This window comes from Trichechus manatus, unplaced genomic scaffold (genome assembly GCF_000243295.1).
Source record: "Trichechus manatus latirostris isolate Lorelei unplaced genomic scaffold, TriManLat1.0 scaffold00023, whole genome shotgun sequence".
Classification (NCBI taxonomy): Eukaryota; Metazoa; Chordata; class Mammalia; order Sirenia; family Trichechidae; genus Trichechus; species Trichechus manatus.
This window is the reverse complement of record NW_004443959.1, coordinates 2,571,903-2,594,976: the sequence shown is the minus strand read 5'-3', so window position 1 is coordinate 2,594,976 and position 23,074 is coordinate 2,571,903. Positions and strand designations below refer to the sequence as shown.

The 23,074-nt window shown below is 37.2% G+C and overlaps 1 protein-coding gene across 3 annotated transcripts in view; it reads right to left on the bottom strand.

Annotated features, from left to right (window-relative positions):
• Nucleotides 1–23,074, bottom strand: part of NBAS (NBAS subunit of NRZ tethering complex) — a 461,389-nt gene that overhangs the window by 135,275 nt on the left and 303,040 nt on the right. For all 3 annotated transcript variants that reach the window (XM_023728239.1, XM_023728240.1, XM_023728241.1), the window contains 4 exons: nt 20,721–20,950; nt 17,505–17,615; nt 7,816–8,066; nt 6,030–6,364 (listed from right to left, as the gene is read on the bottom strand). In XM_023728239.1, coding sequence (XP_023584007.1) covers nt 6,030–6,364; nt 7,816–8,066; nt 17,505–17,615; nt 20,721–20,950 — 927 coding nt within the window. The remainder of the gene's footprint in view (nt 1–6,029; nt 6,365–7,815; nt 8,067–17,504; nt 17,616–20,720; nt 20,951–23,074) is intronic.

Sequence of the window (23,074 nt, the reverse complement as noted above, 5' to 3'; positions counted from 1 at the left end):
TTGGAAATCGATTTGGCACTTCCTTAAAAAGCTAGAAATAGAAGTACCATACGATCCAGCAATCCCACTCCTTGGAATTTATCCTAGAGAAATAAGAGCTATCAAACGAATAGATAGATGCACACCCACGTTCACTGCAGCACTGTTCACAATAGCAAAGAGATAGAAACAACCTAGGTGTCCACCAACGGACGAACAGATAAACTAATTATGGTATATTCACACAATGAAATACTATGCAACAATAAAGAACAATGATGAATCCAAGAAACATCTCATAACATGGATGAATCCGGAAAGCATTATGCTGAGTGAAATTAGTCACAAAAGGACAAATATTGTATCAGACCACTGCGATAGGAACTCAAGAAAAAGTTTAAACACAGAAGAAAACATTCTTTGATGCTTACGAGGGTGGGGATGGAGGGTAGATAGTAGATAAGAACTATCTTAGGTGAAGGGAAGGACAATGCACAATACAGGGGAAGTCAGCACAACTGGACTAAACCAAAAGCTAAGAAGTTTCTGAATACAACTAAACACTTCGACGAACAGAGTAGCAGGGGCGGGGGCTTAGGGACCATGCTTTCAGGGTACATCTCAGTCAACTGGCATAACAAAGTTTATTAAGAAAAAGTTCTGCATCCCATTTTGATGAATGGCATCTGGGGTCTTAAAAGCTAGCGAGTGGCCATCAAAGATGCATCAATCAGCCCCAACCTGGAGCAAAGGAGAATGAAGAACACCAAAGACACAAGGAAAATATTAGCCCAAGAGACAGAAAGGGCCTAATAAACCAGAGACTCCATCAGCCTGAGACCAGTAGAACTAGATGGTGTCTGGCTACCACCAATAACCACTCTGACAGGGAATACACCAGAGAGTCCTTGACAGAGCAAGAGAAAAGTGAGGTACATAACTCAAATTCCAGTAAAAAGACCAGACTTAATGGTCTCACTGAGACTGGAGGAGGGACCCCAGAAGACATGGTCCCCAGATTCTCTGTTAGCCCAGAACTGAAACCATTCCCGAAGCCAACTCTTCAGACAAAGATTAGACTGGACGGTAAGATATAAAATGTTACTCGTGACGAGAGTGCTTTTTAGCTCAAGTAGATACATGAGACTAAAAGGACAGCTCCTGTCCGGAGGCGAGATGAGAAGGCAAAAAGAGACAGGAGCTGGTTGAATGGACACGGGAAATCCGGGGTGGAAAGGAGGAGTGTGCTGTCACATTATAGGAAGAGCAACTAGGGTCACAAAACAATATATGTATAAATTTTTGTATGAGAAACTAACTTGAACTGTAAACTTTCACTTAAAGCACAATTAAAAAAAAAAAGTGTAATGTAATGACATCAACATGCAAACATTCCATTTTATATTTTCAAATTACTTCTAACACTTCTATATTTGGAAAGCTGATTAGAAGTTAATATTTTAAGAAATTGAAATTTTAAAACAATCCTTTATGCACTTACCAAAAATAAATCACTATTATTCTGATTTGTATTACAAATACTTGGGAAGTTGAAATAATCATGTGGGTATCCAAGATGGGTGTGATTTTGGGAACAATGATCTATGAGAGTGGTCCAAATTATTTTTGTAATAACACTAAGACATTATTTGTTTTTTTCACTGTGTTGACGTTGGTACTGCCATTGAAAAAGCAGTGGTTAATAAAATTGCTGGGGCCTTAGCATAAATGAAAGGAGTGGCACCAACTGTACTGAGTCATTGTATGTTTCATTTTCACTTAAGAATGTTCTTCATGAAGCAGTATTAATTTATTAAACCTTATCCTTTGAGAGTATATGTTTTTAATATTCTGTGTGAGGAAATGTGAAGTATACATAAAGCACTTTGGTGCATACTGAAGTATGATAAGGATAAAATACTTGTGCAATTATTTGAGTTGTGAGCTGAAGCAGCCTGATTTTTGCATGTAACACCATTTTTGCTTGGAAGAACAACGGACAGATGAACTATGGTTATTTAGATTTGGATATCTGGCAGAGATTTCCTCCAAAGTGAAGAATGTGTGATCCTGTCATTTCAAGGAAAACAATATTTGATGCCAACGATAAAATTTAAGTTTTCAAGCAAAAACTGGAATTAGAATTTTAGAAAACTTGTATACACCACTGTGAGTTTGATAGCTTCCCAATAATTAAAGATTTATCTGACAAGATGTGTGCTCTGATTAAAGGAGAAATTTTTTTTTTTGATGCTGTATAATGAGATCTACCAACATTTGGAAGGTCTGGGTAACTTAGCGAACCAGTATTTTCCAAATAACTAATACACTCTATTACAAAATCATCCATAAGTAATACAGCCATTGAAAATGCAATTTAGGCCAATGGATTTTAACGTAATAGGGTACAAAAAGTTCAATATTATGATTTCAGATTCCACAATGTACCTAGTCTTTAAGAATCTACAACTTGTTGAGTTTTGGTGTAGTATCAAAGAAAAATATCCAAAACTACCTGAAAAGGGTATTAAAATACCCCCTTTTTCAACCTCGTTTCTGCTTGAAGCTGGACTTTCTTTAAGTAAAACAACAGCAGATTGGATGTAGAAGTAAACATGAGAATTCAGCTGTGTTCTATGGAGGCAGACATGTAAATGTAAATAATGCCATTCTTTTTACTTTTTTGTTGTTTTGGAAATGTAGTTATTTTTCATTAAACAATGCTATTCATATTAACCTATAATGGACCTATTACTGGTATTTTTAAATTAATTAATAAATATTTTTATACTTTCTTGATTTTAATTTCTAATATGTAAAATATCAATAGGTATAACCTGTATGTACAAAAGCTCTTTAATATCCTCAATAATTTTTAAGACTGTTAAGGCATTCTGAAATAAAAAAAGTTTGAGGACCACTAATTTATGATAGTAATTATTTAAACAACAATTTAAGGAGTACCCACTTTATACTGTGCTAGGAACTGGGGAATTAAAAGTAAATGGCACCATCCTTGCCTTCAAAGAATTTCCAATTTCATGCAGAATATACTTCTCAATTATAATAATTTAAAAATTATTTTACTGTAAATAAAGATAACTTCATTTTATGTATTTTATAAACATGTCTTTTACATCTTGATGTCTATGACAACTAACATTGTATATGTCACATATGAAATGCTGAAATACCTTATGATTCAATCTGAATTCATATCATATGCATTTGATTTATGCATCAGAAAGTGTAGTAACTACCTATACAATTCCAAGTTAAGAAGCACCGAGCAAGATACTTCTAACACCTTTTCTACTTCTATGATTACCTGGGGTTTTTGAAGAAGGATGTTGGCAAATTGTGGACAGGATTACATAAATGAAGGAGTATTTTCCATGTATTTAACTGTGGACGTAGCTATACCAGCAATTGAAAGCTAGTAGGAAGTATAAAACACGAAAGTTGACACGTATGCTCCCACTTATGTAACCACATTGTGTTTGAACCAAGCAAAAAGTTTTTTCGCCTGCCTTTCAGCTTCTTCTACCATTTTCCTAGATTTCTAACCAACTAACTTGTACTCGGAGCTCGGCTGCTAACCAAAAGGTCAGCAGTTCAAATCTATCAGTTGCTCCTTGGAAACACTACAGGGCAGTTCTACTCTACCCTACTGGGTTGCTACCAGTCTGAAACGACTCAACAGCAATGGGTAACTTGCTCTCTGTCCCTTTTACAAAAATCTGTTTCTGATTGCCGAATTGGAAAAGCAACAGGAGAGCAACTCTAACTTGACTCAACCAAAGCAAACAATTCAGATTTGGAGCAAATTTACTTTAAATATCATTTTCCCTTCTACATACTCAACACCTCAAATACAATGCAAATTCAATCTCTGTCTATATGACATAACCATTTTGTGAATATTTTTCCCCAGAATTTCTAGAATTCTGGTAATGCAAATGGCAAGTGAATGTTTGAGGGTAAACAGCCTTCTCTAATATGATTTACCATGGATTGGGTACTAAATACAAGTCTTGGGAATATTCTTCCCTGAATTCTAAAATGTGAACAATTGTTTACGTACTGTTCTTGTTATGCAGATTACAATTAGTTTACAAATTCTTTCTAAAAGTTTGGTTCTGAATTAAATGTGGGCACATATTTGAAAACTGCACACTGTGTATGAATAGTACACACTTGTTTTACATTTCTAACATCATGTACAAGCTGTGGAAACAGCTGGTGTTGTACAAATTTGGGCAAGTGCAGCTGCATTTCCTTTTCCAATCATGTCCTCTGACATGTGCGCGTTGTATCTCAATTTGAGTTTTATACTCTCTATAGGACTGCACTGTGTAATTTCAAAGATTCAGGTTATCTAAACTTTACTTTTTTCTCTCCAAATGGAAAATTTACAGCTTGTCAATTAATAACATGAGGAAAAACATTAAAGCTAGACTAAAGATGTAAAACTAATTTTAACTTTATCTGTCTCATCCCACTGTAACTTACCTGACTCAGTAGAAACCACCTTTTGAGATAATTTACAATAAAATAGTATCTATGCTTAGTTTATACTATCTGAGCTAAGAGAAAGCAATGCATTAATTGACTCAATCTTTACTGAGTCAGCAATGCATCTTTTCCACAGTGGGAAAAATGTACATATGTACACAGTGTACAAACAATTGTGTCATATATTTTCTGGTGGTTACTGAACATCTTGCAGATATACGATTAAGAAAGCAAGGTGATGAGAGTATGTTATACTTTAAAATCATCTGATTTACAATACCATAAATAACAACTAAGACTCTGAGGGGACCCTACGTCCTACTCTTAGAGTTTAATTATAGATGAATAATGTGTTAGAAACTCTGGAATTGCCTGTCCACCTCTACATACATGCTCACAATAACCACACAGCCTTGGCTAGTAGGATAGACTCGGTTCCTGCCCTCACATAAAATATTTAAAACCTCCCTCAGCCCAAGGTGGGGAAAACTGCCTTCGGATGAAGGTTGCTCCATCTTCCATGCTGGCCCATTTGCTTCTGTAGCCCCTTGACCCAGTTCACAGGTTCCAGATCTGGAGCTATTTCCTTTGATTTCAAACTCTGTACTTTGTTCAGTCTCTTCCCTTCAATACCTTTCCCCTAGAGCTAATACTTCCTTGGACTTTGAACCACTTTTCTTTCTTTGAGATGCTAAACCAGTGTTTGTTTGGACTCTTACTTTTTCCCCTATATTACCAGGTTCCTGTGAGGCCTTTCTCATTTAGATCAGCCCTGCTCTGGACATATTCCCATGACAGGTTGCTCCACTCAGACTGAAAATGCTCGGCCTCTCTGGTCCCATTCCACTCCACAGTTCCTAGAAGGTCTCCAAGTCCCTGGACTGTAGCTGCTTGTTCTATCTCATGACTCCTCAGAGGCAGTGCAGTTCAGTGGTTAGAGCAAAGGCTCTGGGTTGAGTTCAAATTGTGGCTTTTCTATTACCAAATGAGCTAGTTTCTTAACTTCACTAAGCCTTAGTTTCCTCACCTATAAAGCAGGCATAATAACACTATCTACTTCACAGATTACTCTGCCACAGCTTCTGCCTCAAGGGGGCAGAAGTCTAACAGGGATTTCTGAGGCTAAACCGCAGCGCCGATAAGTGGCAGGCTCAGAGTTCACAGCCAGGTTTACAGGACTCCAAATTCGTGCTTTTTTCATACTTAGGAAATCATCCTTCTTTTCCTCCTTGAAACAACAACAGGAATAAGATGGTGTATTTACTATAAAATTACATATCAGGAGGACTATAATGTGTACCAAATGTACAGGTAATTTAGAAAAGTCACGTCTGATTTAGATGTACAAGGAGTCTAAATGATTTCCCAATTATAACACCTTATGCTTAGCCAAAAAATTAAATTAAATTAAAAAAACACCAAACATATGTAATTATTTCCCATTTCAAGAAATAAAAACAAAATCTACAGAATTTAAGAGCAATTTTCATTTCTTCTAATGAGTTCTATCTACTTTAAGCTATCTGTTTGGTTACCTTGCTCACAGCTTTTGGAGAAAATGTAATTGCATCAACCACAGTGATGAGGTCACCGGGATGGAGTCGATCAAAATACTTCAGGCAAACATCATAGGCATGAAGCCAGTCTGGTAAGGACTCAAGGATTTTTTTAATGAGGTGAGGGTCTCCAGTCCAGAACAACTTCTGTAACCAGATGGTGTAGAGAGAGCTTGGGGAAAGCATACGTCCATCCTTTCCAGGGATCTTGGGAACAAGTTTGGAAATAGATAAGATATTTTGACTTGAAAGAACTGGCTCCAATGCTTCAAGAGGACTCATGTTTTCATCTGTCAGCTTTTTGTAATTAAGACCTATTGGAAAGAAAAAAAAAAAAAGTAGGTATTTCATTCCAACGTAAACACAGAGGAACTTTCATACACACAACCCTTTGCGAGGTTGAATGAATTGATTTACCTACCAATTTAGTTATAGTAGATAGTTTAGCTTGTCAGTTAAAAGATCTGAGTTTTAGTTCCACCCTGCACCTAAACCGCTGTGCAATCCTAGATAGGTGGCTCAGTGCGTGTGCCTCCATTTTCTCATTCATACAATGAGGAGGGTAATACTTCCCTGACTACCTAGACTCCCACCACCACCCCCAATAGCACCTATATTTTCGTTTTTCCATGTACTCTCCAAACTGAATTTTATTCATTTGCTATTTATCTGCTCAGTTCACCAGCTCCCTGAAAGGAGGGATTGAATCTTACTCCTTATCTTCTGTATCTAGGCCAGTGTCCAGTTTGGTTCTCAGTGAACAACTGATACACCACTGAAATAAATCAACTCTCACAATTGTTATGAATAGCAAATAAATATAGATTTCAAAGTACTTTACAAATCACAAAATACCACACAGATTTCAGAGGTATTAATGTGTTTAATTTCTTAGTTATGAGCATAAAAATACATAGACACTATTCTAAAGATTTCTACATTTATCAGATTCAAAGGCTCTTATTTTAAGGTTTCCAAACATATTTTAAACATAGGCTTCACTTAAGTGAAATTCTGCCAAACTGCCTAAGTGTCTCAATCTTGTCATTTATATAAATAAAATAAAACTAATGGAAGTAGGGAGTCCCTGGGAGGTGCAAACAGTTAATGCACTCAGTTGCTAGCCAAAAGGTTGGAGCTTTAAGTCTACCCAGAGGTACCTTGGAAGAAAGGACTGGTGATCTACTTCCAAAAAATCAGCCACTGAAAACCTATGGAACACAGTTCTACTCTGACACTCGTGGGGTCACCATAAGTTGGAACTGACTTGACAAGAACTGGTTTTTGAATGTGAGTAGGAAAAAAAACCTTTCGGGCAGTAGTCAAAACTTTCAATTTTAGTACAAGGTATACCATAAGTTGGAGCCCTGGTGGTGCAGTGGTTAAGAGCTCGGCTGCTAACTAAAAGGTTAGCAGTTTGGTTCTACCAGCTGCTCTCTGGAAACCCTATGGTGCAGTTCTACTCTGTCTTATAGAGTTGCTATGAGTCGAAATCGACTCAGTGGCAATGGGTTTGGTTTTGATTTTATACCATTAAGTCACTGTGTGACTTTTAATAGGTGTCTTAATTTCTCTAGTATTTAATTCCCTCAACTGTAAGTAAGGGAGTTGGAAAAGGAAAAGATAATAACTGAAGTTAATTAGCTCCGAAATTCTGTGGTTTCAGATTTATGCCAGCCACAGGCATGAGCAAGTTTATGAACAGAAAATGAATCCTTAAATTTAATAAAAAGAATGAGTTCAAGCAGGGAAATGATCATCTTACCTGCTGCAACTACCTTAAATTTCTTCAGTAGTCTAATATGGGTGTCTGGTTTAATGGCGTATTTTGCAAAATCGGCACAGCCGCAGGTTTCCAGAAGAGTGAAATAATATAGAAGTCTTTCATGATCTAAGCCATCAATAGTGGGGTAAATATATTTGACCATGTGCTTGTGAAAGGCTTCAGGATCAGTCTTCAAAGTCTCAAAGAGATGAAGAGCTTGGGCTCGATTTTCAATTTCTACTGTAGACAAACTGAAATTAAGAGACAAATAAACTGTATTAAGATTTGGTTCCTTTATTAGATAAAGCTTTTTTTAACCCATGAAGAAAGGTACTTCTTACAGGTAAGCCCCTTCTTCCTGCCTAACCAAGGACAGTAAACCACCAGGACCCAGGCAGCTTATATAAAGGGAAGCAAATATGTGTTAAATGCCTACTATGTACTATATACATTACCTCGTGTGGGTCTACATCAACCTTGTGAGTAGGCATTACTTCACACATGAGCAACTGCCACTGGGAGAGTTGTCCAATGTTTCGTAAATAGGAAGTAAGCACAGGATATGAACACAGATCTGTCCAGCTTCCACTATACATCATTTATTCACATAATAAAAATTTTAAATCTGCACTTCTTTACAGAAATGTAAACAAACTTCTTATATCAGAAATTTAGAAGATGGTGAAAGAAACAATTCAAACTTTTAGACATAAGTTTTACAACAGAGTCTCAAACTGATATTCAATAGGCCTAAATTTTACACTATATTTAAATAAAGTTGGAAAGGGTAAATAACTACACTTTCACTTGATTTACTTATATAATGCCACTTGAATAAAAAACATATCTTTTCATCCTGATTTAGATATCTTTATAATTTAATAAAAACATTCATTTAACTATTAAAAAAAATTTAGGTGTTTTTGTTTGCTTGTTTTGTTTTATTTTTTTCAAGAGGTTAATTTTTAGTCTTGTACTTCTTCGTTGACAGGACAATGGTGTCTCTAGTCCAGTGTTATCACAATACCTTGTGCAAGAGGAGTTTCACATTCTCTAATTTTAAGAGTCCTGCAGGCAGCCTTCCACACCAATAGAAATGAACACTTGCCAGGAATATCACAAGTAGCATCAAAAGTATCTGGGGGCAATAAGTAAGACTTCTGGGAGCATAACAGTTAGATTTCATATGCACCCACTCCTCACTTATCAACATGGTTAGGTTCCAAAGGCCAGGTCGTTATGCGAAAATCAGCATTATGAGAAAATGGAGGATGACTACATCAGATCACAAAATGGAGGATGACTATATCATTACATAACTGCCAAATTACATCATTACATAACTGCTGAACTACTGAGAATCATGGCCCAGCCAAGGTGACAGTCACCGTTACTCTTGCCTTGCACCTTCACATTCGTTACTGCCAGACGTACATCATTAATGTGCAAAACAGTTGGAAAGCAGATTTTTTTACTATTGCTGTAAATGCAAAATGTCAGATAATGAGATAGTCGATAAGTGAGGAGTGGGTGTAGTTTTAAATCAACTTCTCTGAAATATGATTCCCTGTTTACTGGAATTACCATGTTTAAAAAATGCCAAAAGATATATGTTTTTGGTTTGGTTTATGTAAGTAACGTTAATACAAACTGTGTTTTAAGAATTTTTATGAGAGTATAATACTTGGGACAACAGGGGCATCTATAAAGTTAAAATATCAAGTAATTTTAAAAACTGCTCTTTTTTACTTTCACTTCAACAGAAATCCTGTTCTTCCATTAAAATACAATTCAAACATTTACGAGAATGTTCCCGTCTATAAAAATATCCCCGACTCCCATCTATAAAAATATCCCCGACTCCCTCTTCTGAGCTACTGGCACAGACTCAGTACCCTTCTATTATGGTACTCATACTTTAACTACTTATTTACTTGTCTGTCTCTCTCACTAGACTATATGCTGCTTGATGGCACAGATCATGCCACACCTTCTTTATCTTTAGTTTCTCAGTACCAAGCACTCAGCACCAAGGCACCAAAGAAAAACTCAACATATGCCTTATGGATGCCAAACAGATGGGTGGATAAGCAAAAAATTAGGTATTCTCTACATACAGAGCACTGTGCTTAGCACTGGGGAGGATATAAAAAATTACAATACCGAGCTTTCATCCAGAGGGAAAAAAAATCTAGTGGAGTCATAAATATTTAGAGTTAAATAACAACGCAAAACAACAGTATTACTGTAGTTAACAAAAGGCACACAATTATATTCCAAATGAAAACAGGATCACTTAAAGCCGTCATTTCAGAGGAGAAGAAATCAGTGACAACAGAAGGCTTAATGGAGAAAGTACTTGAGCTTGGCACTGTCAAAAGGAATGAAGCAGAAATGATGTGAACAAAAGTATTACAAAAGCACAAGACACACACAAGAAACACTGGGCATAAATGGCTGGCTGGTAGGGAAATACTCTTGATTCTATCACTATTCAAAGTATGCAATATCATTTCTGAAAGCTACTGTTCCCATAATGGTATATAAAAGTGACTCAAATAATTGTGTTCCTTCAAAATTAACTAGATGAAGTCTGAAAACAGTAGGGAAAAGGTAAACAAGAAACTTCACAATCCCATTAAGAGGACTTGTATTCACAAAGAACAAGAAACTTTACAATCCCATTAAGAGGATTCGTATTGACAAAGAATTGCACACAGAACAACATGTCCAAGAGAGGTTTTATTTGATATTTAAATCATCATTTAATATACAAATTACCATGGCTAGGTAAGCTAACCCATTGCCGTCGAGTTGATTCCGACTCATAGTAATTAAGAACTTATAGATGAGAAAACTATTGTGTAGAGAAGTTAAGGCCAAACATCCAGATCTGTCTAGACTCAAAGAGTGTGCTTTTTTCCTATCAAAGCCTGCCACTGATTAATAATGGTCAAGTGCCCACACTAACAACCACTCCAAAAATGGGATCCTTTCTGTAACACAGATATTAGTTCTTTCTCACAGCAGCAATAATCTAAAAGAGTTCTCCTAACCTTACAGGACAGTGAGTTTATTTAATGGGGGAAGAACAACTTAGAAAAGGAGGAGAATGGCTGCACATCTCGAAGAATGTAATCAATGTCACTGAATTGTACATGTAGAAACGGTTGAATTGGTGTATATTTTGCTGTGTATATTCTCAACAACAACAAAATAAATAAATAAAAGAGTTCTCCTGGCATACTTCATTGCTAATGCCCTGATAAACGGGGTATTCAAGACAGATTCATCCATCTGCAAAATGGACAGGCAATGACTGAACCACAACAGTTTTAGTTCATCTGTGTATGACTTGATTCTGAATATAGTTTCTCTCAATCAACATTACTTTCCCCCTTGCCCACCCACTTATGCTTTTGTGCCTAGAATTCTGTATGCTTGATGTGCAATTTTACCTAATTATCTTGTCAAGACAAATACTGGAATACCTTTACTGACACATGATAAATACCAAAACCCCCCTCTTCAGTAAATTACATACTAATATCTTTTATAGATGCCAGTAATCAATAACTCATTTTAATAGTTTCAATTGAAAGAAGCAGTTACCTTCCCTTTGGAACAAAAAATGAAACCTTTGCTTAGAAAACAATTGCAGAGAACCTACATTCAGAAAAGCAGGAGGTAATACTGTGAAACCACTGTGGACTTTTCACTAATCAAATCAACTGTTACCCTTAAAAACTGTTTAAGTACTTCTTCCTGAACAAAGTTTTAACTATAAAGCAGCTTATACATATAGGGCATATTTAACTTTCATAGTTTAACTACAGGAAAGAACTAGCATTAGTTGTACTATATGTTCAAGGAATAAGTTGTTTGTACTAATCCCATGATTAAGGAGTGCTGTAATGGCTTCAAGTTGACAAATCACCCAAAAATGTGATTCAAGAACAGCATGTGTTGGCAAGACTTATATACTTATAAAAAAACGAATTTATTTAAACACATTTTTTTTCTTCACTCAATTTGAGATTGAGTGATAATGCAATTCCATCAGCTAACTGAAAGGAATACTCAGAAGGGAAGAGGGAAAGCAGAAGGAAGAAGGTAGGTGGGATGGGGAAAAGGGAGAGGGATGCTGAGAGAGGATGAAGAGAGAGGAAAGGGGGGTGGAGACAGGGTAGGAATTCAATATTTACAGACAACCTGCCAGCACTTTTGCTTCTATTATCTCACTGAACCCTCATAATAACCCTCTGTGGGCAGTCTTATTATTCCTATTCTGTGAAGGACGCTGAGGCTCAGACAAAAATCTCACAAGTAGTAAGAGGCAGAGACTGATTACAAATTGAGTCCTTTAAGGTCAGCTTTCTGTTTCTACTCAATCAAGCAATAAAGTGTATATTTTCGTCCTAAAATTTATTTTGTGTGCAATTCAGATGCAGTGGCCTGTAGGCTTTTCCCCCACAGACTAATTCTAAAAATATGAAGATACATGAATCCAAATTAATGACTATCATGAGTGAACAGTGGCACCTTCACCACTGACTCCTGTGAAACCCTCCAAGTAAAACGTTCTTACCAGAGGGAAACGATTCAAGCTATTTACCAAATAAATGCTTCAGAATGAACTTGATGCACTAGACTTGATCTGCAATGCTGCCTGACCACTGAACATATAATTAGTCAGTGAAAGTATAGTCAAAATAATCATGGCATTTTTCAGTTTGCCAACATTTTGACCAAATATCTTTGTAAACTGAAAAGGAGAATTTAACTAACTTTTTCAAGGTCATCTAGATAGCTAATCAAAGAATTGATAATGTGTATTTCACCATCTATTTCTTGGTGTACGAATGTTCTGTTAGTGTTTTTATGGAATGTTTTATGATGTGTATAGGATGGTGATGCTGAAGGGCATGTGAATAGGCTTCAATTCTTTCATAAGAACCCTGACCACTTAAGAATTTAAACTTCTTGTAAAATGTTCATTCTCATTAAGGCTGGTTTGAATACATAGTCTCCTATTACTCCCTCTCTAACAAAAACATCTTAAGAAACACCATAGCACAGAAACAGAACAGGCATCATTTATCGAGTCCTTATCATGTGCTAAGCACTTTACCATCTCAGATAATTCTTACAACTATCCTACAAAGTATATATCTTATAAGTGATATCCATATTGACTTGAAAAAAAAATTGTTCAATAATCAGATACGCAAAGTTAGGCTAATAGTGGTCGTAGCTTATGAACACTAAGCTAAATGACACAGAAGACATTGGTATCATGATCTCTGCCACCCAAGCAAAATCACTTAGGTAATCTTCAGTAGATATTAGAGTAAAATGAAAGTGTAGATGTTTGACCTTCAGATCTGTTTAAATAAGAAGGAAACACTGGAAAGTGTTTTCAAGTCTGACAGTCAAAAGGTCTGGTCCCTACTTAGTGCCCCTACTTTGCTCACTATGCTCTTGTTTCAATGGTCTCCCTTTAGTTACTCAAAAAAACCAAGATCTTTCCTGCCCCAGCACCTAAGCCCAAGCTGTTCCCTCTGCCTAGGAATGTTCTCTCCTTCAGTCTTCAAATAATGAGCTCTCTTCATGCCCCAAGAGAGGTCTTCTCTACCTGCCCCCTGTGCATTTCCTTTATGGTACTTTCTACAACTTGCAATTATTTTTTGGCTGTTTGTACGGTGGGGAGAGTCTTCCCTATTAGAATATAAGCTCCATGAAGGCAAGGATACGTCTGTCTTGTTCAGCAGTTAAAATGTGCCTGCAACACAATACTCAAAAACTTAATATTTAATAAATGAATAAATACAGTACTATTCTATCAGCTAGAAGCATCCTCTGGCATTTCAAAATGATCCTGTGTTTAATGCTTAGGACACACAGGAATAATCAAAATAGTACTACAGAGATACCAAATTATATAGCTTCCACAGATTTTCTCTAATCTTCACAACCTTGAATGGTTAAGGATAATGATCCCCGTAACTGAGAAAACTGTGACTCAATGCAATAGAGACACTTGCTCAATGCTACACAGCTGGTGGCTTATAGGGTATGGGCAGTAGATTTGAGTCTTGAAACTTAGTCTGACTCCAAAATCCATGCCCTTACCAGTAAGCCACATGTAAACTTGTTGTTTATATTTATAAGATTCACAGAAGTGTCTAGAACAGTCCAAAGATAAAGGGGGCTACTAAGTCTGCAGTCAGCGATCAATGCATTCTGAGCTTGGACAGCTGAACATAACCCAGTACAACCAAGTCTGACAACTGGAACTGACTCTAGGCACTCATAGCCCCTCAAAGCCATCACTGCTGTTTAAAACTAGGGGTGAGGGTTTTGAAGTAAGCAAGAAAGGGAGACCAGGAATTCACGCACAGATGTTTATGAGAATTATCTCATTTTTAAAGGGGTGAAAGCACAGAAATAACTGCATTAATTAAGCACCAATCATGTGTCAGGTACTGTAGGTTAGATATTTTATCATTTAGTCATTTAATTTTTATTATTCCTTACTTACAGTTGAGGAAAATGAGTTTCAGAAAAGTGAATTATTGCATCTAAGGACACACAGCTAGAAAGTGAGACAATTAGGATTTGATCTAGCTATCTTGATTTGAAAGCTTATGCTCTGTTGCATAATACTACTTGTCTTAGTCATCTAGTGCTGCTCTAACAGAAATACCACAAGTGGATGGTTTTAACAAAGAGAAGTTTATTCCCTTACAGTAAAGTAGGCTAAAAGTCCAAATTCAGGGTGTCAGCTCCAGGGGAAGGCTTTCTCTCTCTCGGCCTTCTGATCAATGTTCCCCCCGACTAGGAGCTTCTGGGCGCAGGGACACTGGTCCAAAGGACACGCTCTGCTCCCGGCACTGCTTTCGTGATGGTATGAGGTCCCCCTTCTCTGCTTGCTTCCCTTTCCTTTTATCTCTTGTAAGGTAAAAGGTGGTGCAGACCACACCCTAAAGGAAACTCCCTTTGTATTGGATCAGGGATCTGGCCTGGGTAAGGGTGGTGTTACAATCCCACCCTAATCCTCTTTAACATAAAATTACAATCACAAAATGGAGGCCAATCACACAATTCTGGGAATCATGGCCCAACCAAACTGATACACAGATTTTTTAGGGGACATAATTCAAACCATGACACTAGTTCACCCTAACCTGTCCGGGTGAGCTTATCTGTAAATGTGCTGATGTAGGTAATATCTCTAAAATCAACCAAGAGGAAGAATAATTTAAAATTATATGGAGAATGAACTTTATGGTTAAAAAAATATATATATTAATCTGATAGTATAACAAAACCCTAAGGGAAAGAACGTTATTTCTCCTGTGACTCTGGTCTGTTAACTTCACAAGGGCATTGACTCAACAAGTAGATGGACAATTTCTATTGATTAGCCAGGCTGATTTCTAATAACTATGTTATCAAGTTTAACCAAATAATAGTAAGGTAAGCTTTTAAGCAAAAAACAGCTAGCACCATCAAACACCTCTTGATAGATCAATGTTAGGTGTTTTTTCACTCACAAGTAATGATGCCAGAAGGGAATGATTTCCTGCTTTTGTAATTGCTGTGCACCTGCATAATCACACTGCTACGAGGTATAATGATATGTCATGAACAATCTTGCACATTACTCAATTGCCTGATAATTTATAATATATTCAGAGACCAATGAGGCATCCTGTTTATACAGATATGACATCCTTTTATGTAACATTTAATGAAAGAAAAAACATCTTTAATAAAATGCCAATATTTACATACCATAAGAAACATTTATTTGAGCATATTACTGTGCCTCATAAATGATAAGTACAATATTTATCATAGATAATGCTATCACCCATGTAGCAATTTGATAAATATTTAAAATCTTGAATGTTAAAATTTCAGTGATTTATAAAAATTAAAGATATTAAATGACAAACATTTCTGGACTGTTCAGCAGGATTTCATACCAATCAATACTCTCCCCTTCTTTAAACTCTTTCTTCCCATGGCTTCCCTATCATAAGACTCCCCTGTTTTTCTTCCCACCTCTCTGACTGCTCTTTTTCTGTCCCTTTTGCAGATAGCTCTTACTCTACCATTAAATGTGGAATGCTCTCAAGGTTCTGTCTTAAGTTTTCTCCTTTTTTAACTCTACGTTCTTTCCTAAAGCAATCTCATCCACAACATAGCTTATTTATCATCTATATACATATGGCTCCCAAATTAGTATTTCCAGCTCTATCTTCTCTTTTCACTTCCAGTAACAGCCAACTGCCTACTTGACCTTTCCTCTTGGATGTTTCAATGTTTTCCTCTTCCTCCCATTAAAATACCTTATCTTTATCTGATATTCTCTATCTTGCTGAACAGGTTGACCAAGTAAAACCTGGAGATGATTCTTGACACCTCCCCTTTGACACACACTCATATCTAGTTTATCCTCACATCTAATTTATTAAGTACTACCTACCGTATTTTATGCAAATAATGCACATCTTCTACATTTGTTTGCCAACTGCACTCTCCCCCCATGTTGCCGTTGTTTTTTTACATGTTGCTGTAGAAAAATTAGCATAGTGCACTTTATGAAAATACCTTGCGGGGGAAGGGTACAATTAGCAAACAAATGTAGAAGGCGTGCATTAATTGTGTAAAAATACAGTATTTCATCTTCTAAATATCTCTGAAACCCATTCTCACTTCTTCTTTATCTTCACAACTGTTGTCCAACCTGCACTTAACTGTCACGTAGTCTACTACTATAACAGCCTCCCTAATTGGTTTATATACGACTATCCTGGCCTTCCTAAAATCTTTTCTCAAATAGTAGCCACAGTGATCTTTTCAAAATGCAAACCTGATTTATCACTATCTCCCTGTCCCTCACCAAAATCCTTAAATAGCTTTCTACTACTCTTAGGAAAAAAACAAAAAAAGTCTTTGATAGAGCCTCCACAGTCTTGGTACATGGTCTGGCTCTATGCTTCTCCCAGTATCATCTCATACCACACACCCCTTGACTCTTGGGGCCCTACTCACACTGTCCCTCTGGTAGGCTCTGATACTCACTGAGTTCCCTTCTATCACAGGATTTTGCTATACTGTTCTGTCTACCTATAAATGGTTCTTTTCTCCTTGAAATATAGTTAATTCCCACTCAATCTTTAGGTCTCAGCTCAAGCATTATTCCTCAGGAAAGCCTTCACTAACTAGGACAAATTCTCCTAAATAGGCTCTTCCCTAATTAGGCTCTCACACATGGTACTTGTCACAGTTTTAATTTCACATTTGCTATGTCATTATTTATCATCTATTTCCCACTCTCGACTGTAAGTTCAAAGACAGCTAGGATGTCTGCTTTAGCTCACCATTGTAACCTGGTATCTAATACTGAGTCTAGCACACTATAGATTGTCAATAAAAACTTTTGAATGAATGAATAGTAAAGTATCTAACTCAGGGCTATTATTACCGAAAAGCAAAAACTAATAGGCTATTATTGTAATATTGGTGAACCAAAGGTACATGAAGAGACAAGTACAAAGACACTATTCTACTATAGCTGAAAAGGAAAATTGAAATTATACTTTACAACTTCAAGACTTTTCTAAAATAGTTTGAAAATAAATAAATAAAAATAAACTTAGATAAAACTGTATGCTTACCCACTGTCAGTGAATAGGAACTCCAAATGGGTCATAAAAACTTCCCAACGGGACACACTGTAACGTTGTGCCAGAGAAAGAGCAATGCTGTAGACATTTTCCTCAAGTGTTCTTGAAGAATGTTCATCAACCACACAGAAGGGAGAGAAAAGAAACACATTACCTTAATCAGCAAAGAAAATGTTCATCTGACAGAGACTGGAGAAACTCTGAGAGTATGGCCCCCGGACACCCTTTTAGCTCAGTAATGAAGTCACTCCTGAGGTTCACCCTTCAACCAGATTAGATAGGATCATAAAACAAAACGAGACTAAACAGACACACCAGCCTAGGAGCAAGGACAAGAAGGCAGGAGGGGACAGGAAAGCTGGTAATGGGGGACCCAAGGTTGAGAAGGGGAGAGTGTTGACATGTTGTGGGGTTGGCAACCAATGCCACAAAAAAATATGTATATTAATTATTTAATGAGAAGCTAGTTTGCTCTGTAAATCTTCATCTAAAGTACAATAAAAAAATAAAATAAAAAAAATGTTCATGAGGATTGCTCTCCAACTGAGAGTGGTGCAGTCAGTACAGTACTTGATAAGACATTTCACAGCAATTCAGGAAAACGAATTCCAAGCAATTTTAACGCTCCTTTGTCACTGTGGTTCGCTTGACTTTACTAAGGCATTAGCCAGACCAGTGGTACTCAACTGAGTACCTCACTTCCCCGTGACACTGGCAATGTATGAAGACATTTCTGATTGTCACAAATGAGGGGAGGGGAAGAATGCTACTGGCATCTAGTAGATAGGGATCCAGGATGCTACTAAACATCCTAAATATCAAAAGGCAGCCACCTACAACAAAAATTAATCTAGTCCAAAATGTAGCCATTCTTTATTTTCTTACTTAGTTGATATTCATTTTCAAGGCAGTTGTTTTCTGTAAGTACATTGTATTTGTCTTTTATTGTCTGTATGTCACAGATAATACCTTCTTAGGGGCCAGGCAGGGAAGCTATGAAGACGACATAATGTCATTTGATTCTTTCCCACCTTTCTTTATCAAATGCTTATTGAGCATGTATGTGGTGCCAGGCAATGTGCCAGACTCCCACAGTAGAAACGATAAATTAGTAGTGGGCCTTATTCTCAAGGAATTCTCACTTCATCACTGTATGCAAGTGAAGGTAGAACTCCAGAATGGGAGGAAGCAGGTCCTTCAAGGATCCTTGCATGCAAGATACTGAAATCACATCTCCAAATCAGATCTGCTAAGGCATCAAACCCATGGAAAATTTGAGGCATTTTAAACAAGCCCATCCAAAGACTGCTGTATATTTTTCTAAGTAGCAGATTGTGGAGACTATTTATTATATATTTATCAAAAGCATGTACTTGTTTGTCCTCTAGGACATATTTCAAGTAGCATATGAAAGCTGGACACTTAAAAAAGAAAAAACAAAAACCCTAGAAAAATGTAAGTGATGATGTAAGGCATGCCTTACTTACCTTATAAACTTTTATTCTGTATAATAATCCTCTTCTGAGAAACCATGAGCACAAGGCCAAGGTTTAAAAAATGTCCAAAGGAAAAATCACACTGGACTTGGAACTTAAAAACCTAGGTTCAACTCCTGGCTGTGTGACCTTGAGCAACTCTCTAGAGCTCTCTGATTCTCAAATTCCTCTTCCAAACTATGAGGAGGTTGGACTAAATGATCTCTTTGGAAACTTAAAGTTGACATTAAATGACTATGAAATTATGAACCTCCAGGAGGATAGAGGGAAAGAGATAAAATATTTCATATTTCTCTTCTTGAGACTGGCTATAGGTTGTTCCTACTATCATTCTATGATCTCTATATTTATTCCCTTCTTTACTTGAAAGACAATTTAGGGTATTTTCTAACAGTAGAAAAGAAGTCCAGGCTAGGTTAAAATTATCACCGGGTACCAAGGCTACTTTGCCACTTTCTCAAGGATTTAAACAATAATGATTAAAAAAGAGCATATGACATTACCATACCAGCATTATCTTGGTGATTTTAAAGAAACTTATCAGGAGAAAGGAATAACCATTAACTGTAGGCACAATTTTATGTTAGTTTCAAAGGCTGGAAGCCTAGACTGAATTGCATGTCAATGCTTCCTTTAGAATGCAATAAAGCCGTGTATGGAGGGCAGATGGTGTTGTGGCAAAGATGTGATAGCTTTGATGTATGACAGATTTAAGTTAAAATCATAGTTGTGGTCCTTACCAACTATGTAAACTTGTATTAGCTATTTAATATCCCTAAGCCTCATTTTTCTTATACAATGGGAATAACAACATTTTACCTCATAGGGCTGTCTTTGTGGATTAAAGGATATTTATAAAATAAGGTGTATACAGCACCTAACACAGTGCCTTACTCATAGCAAGCACTCAACAAACTGTGGTGTTAAAAACAAAATATCTCTACTTCATAACCTTTATAGGTGAACACGCTTTCCTACCTTTTGACATGTAAGTAAGGTTAAGTACTGAACTACTAAAATAGAAAATGGAGACCAGCATTAACTCCAAGGAGGATCCTAAACTCAGAAAGGAACTCCTCTCTCTGGGCCTTGAACTGTACTGTCTTCTCACACAAGGGCTCGCTCGTTTCTTGAAACGGGTAAGGAGAACAGGAAAAAATGGTAGCTGCTGCTGGGCCTCTGACAGGAGAGACCGCTAGAGCCAGTGAGCTTCCCGTTTTCTATAAGCCCAAGACAGACAGAGATACCCTGAGGCACAACACTGGGTCTCTGTTCCGGTATTAGGTAAACTGTGCCTAATTTTTAGCACACTGAAGAAAGTGAACTGCCAGGTACTCTGAAAAGTGATTTTCAGCCAAGAATAAAAGGCAATCTTGTTTTTAGATTTCTACTGTAAACTTCATGCTTTTTACCTCTGGTCATACTCTATCACGCCAAACATGGTAATAATTTTGCAATCGGGCTATCAAAAAAAATTTTTTTTTAACTCCCCATCCTTACTATTCAAATCTGCAGGCTCAAAATGTTGTCTCCATCTACCGATCTATTTGGGAAGACACGTGACATGACTCATACAGCTGCAGTAAGTGGGGGAAAGTCCTCTAGTTTATAGCAACCATGAATATAAATCTTTAAAGGACGTTGATTAACAGTCCTGATAATTCAACTTGTTCTTAAACCCAGTCCTTCATGAGACAAAGGTGTCCCTTACTCTGTCAGACCCAGGATAGTTTCCCGTTTATACTGGTCATCTGCAGTAAACCGCTGCACATCCACCCCCTTCCGAAGGCCCTGAAGGATCTGAGCTTGAGTGAAATCCAGGAGACGTTCATTGTAGTAGTGTAACTGCTCTGTCAGCGAGACCAGGTCCTCAGGCCAGGCTTCGTAGCCATACTGAGTCACGTGCCTGGTGACCATCTTGATTAGTTCTTTGGGATCAGCCTGTGAAAGGAATGAAAAAAAAATTATTTTACAAACATTTTACAAATATGTGCAGGTTAATGGTAAAGAGAAGACCACGTCCACTGTGCATCTGTTTGGCCCTTCACACTGTTGACATTTATTCAAAGTTCACATCTGCCCTGAGAAGTCAATTGTAAAGGTGGCACTTTACCTATTTTGCACACTACAAAGATAAGACACAGAACTAAATCTAGAAGCAGATCTCTGGACTTCTGCTGTGTTCTTCCACCTTAAAACCTCCACCAACTTAAAAAATAATATATTCTTGCTTTTTAAACTACATCAACCTATGGCAGATTTGTTCCTCAACCAGCTGATCATTTATAATAATTCACCCTGGAAGTAACTTTCATCATCATTGCCTCTGGATAAATTTTCCTTTGACCACCGTAAGTGTTCTCAATAAGAGAGCTGCAGTTCAATAACCACATTATAAATGCATAGACAGCTGAGGAGAAGAGTGTTTCCTCCAGGAATAAGTCAGGGAAAAACATCCACCCGGTTCCTGAAATCATAAATACTTCTAGCTGCATAAGAAAACATCTAACTAACTTTTACTCTGCTCAATTTGGGGTTCAATGGGATATTGTGCTATAATTTTTAGCAGCTTCTCCAACAACAATAAAATTATTCAAATAGAACAAAACCCAGAATTCAACAGCTGACAGGAAAGGCAAATAAGTGATTAACTGGCCACATTTATTTATATTAAAGTTGGCCTGCATGTCAATGAAGCAATAGCAGCTCAGCTATGATTTGGGAATTACTTAACAGGGAGCCTAATACTTGAACTGCATTAATTCAATCAGTTCCAATTTCTGGAAAGGCATAGCACATATTTTAATATAAGCAAATTAGGAGAAAACTCCAGAATCTACCTGTGGTTCTCAGAAATGTACTCCTAATTATAGTAAGCTGTCAGCATTTCTAATGCGTAAGCCATTATTCTGAGCTACACAGGAGATTTGTCAATGTCGAGTCTATATTACCAAACCTAGCCTGACATTCTCCCTCTTGATTCTATTAAGGAACAATCTGGGAGTACTGATAAAAATCAATTAAAGAAATCGCCCTGGATTCCAGCAGGTGGATTTGAGGAAAAGTCAACCTTACTATACTTAATATTTTCCCCTACCTCTATGTATACACTGAGTCCTACTCTCAAAAACCATACACATGTGACTTAAGTCAAAAGACCTGGGTTTGAATACTAACTCTTCCACACAAGTAAGCTACAAGACATTCATCCTTCATTCACTCAACAAATACTTTCTGTACCTATTATGTACCAAAAGGAACCCTGCTGGCATTATGGTTAAGCACTCGACTATTAACCAAAAGGTCAGTGGTTCAAACTCACCAGCAACTCCGCGGGAGAAAGGTGCAACAGTCTGCTTCCATAAAGATTACAGCCTTAGAAACCCTATGGGGCAGTTCTACTCTGTCCAATAGGGTCGCTATTAGTCGGAATTGACTCGACGGCAGTGGGTTTGGTTTTTTTGTTTTGTTTTATTATGTACCAAAAGATGTACTAAGAACACGTGATTCCCTTTCCTCCAGGAACTCAAGTCTATTAGGAGAGACAACCAAACAAACAATTGTAAAATTGTGTGGCATAAGTACAGACAGGGTGGTATGAGAATAGAGACAAGTGAGACTTGGGCAAGTGTCAAAAAAATCTTGGTAGTTAATGTCTAGGCTAACGACACAGTACCAGTAGCAAAAACCAAGCAAGAAGTAGGCAGATTCCAGCAAAGGGTAGAGTATGTGCTAAGGTATAAAGGCAAGAAAGAACACTCCGCATTACAGAACTGTTCAATCTCAATGGAACAAGGCAAGAGATAAGGCTAGAGATGTAAGTAGGTGCCAAACCGAGAAGAGTCTTGTATATCATATTAAGGAGTCTAAATGGTATTACGAAGGAAATAAAAAGCTCCTAAAATTTTTTGAGCAGAGAAGCACAATGGTAAAAATTTCATCTTATCGAAATCACAGGCAAGCTGGCTGGAAAGATGGGAGTGAATAGAGCAAATCTAAAGGACCCCTGCGGGCGCAGTGGTTAAGGGCTCAGGCTGCTAACCAAAAGGTCGGCAGTTTGAATCC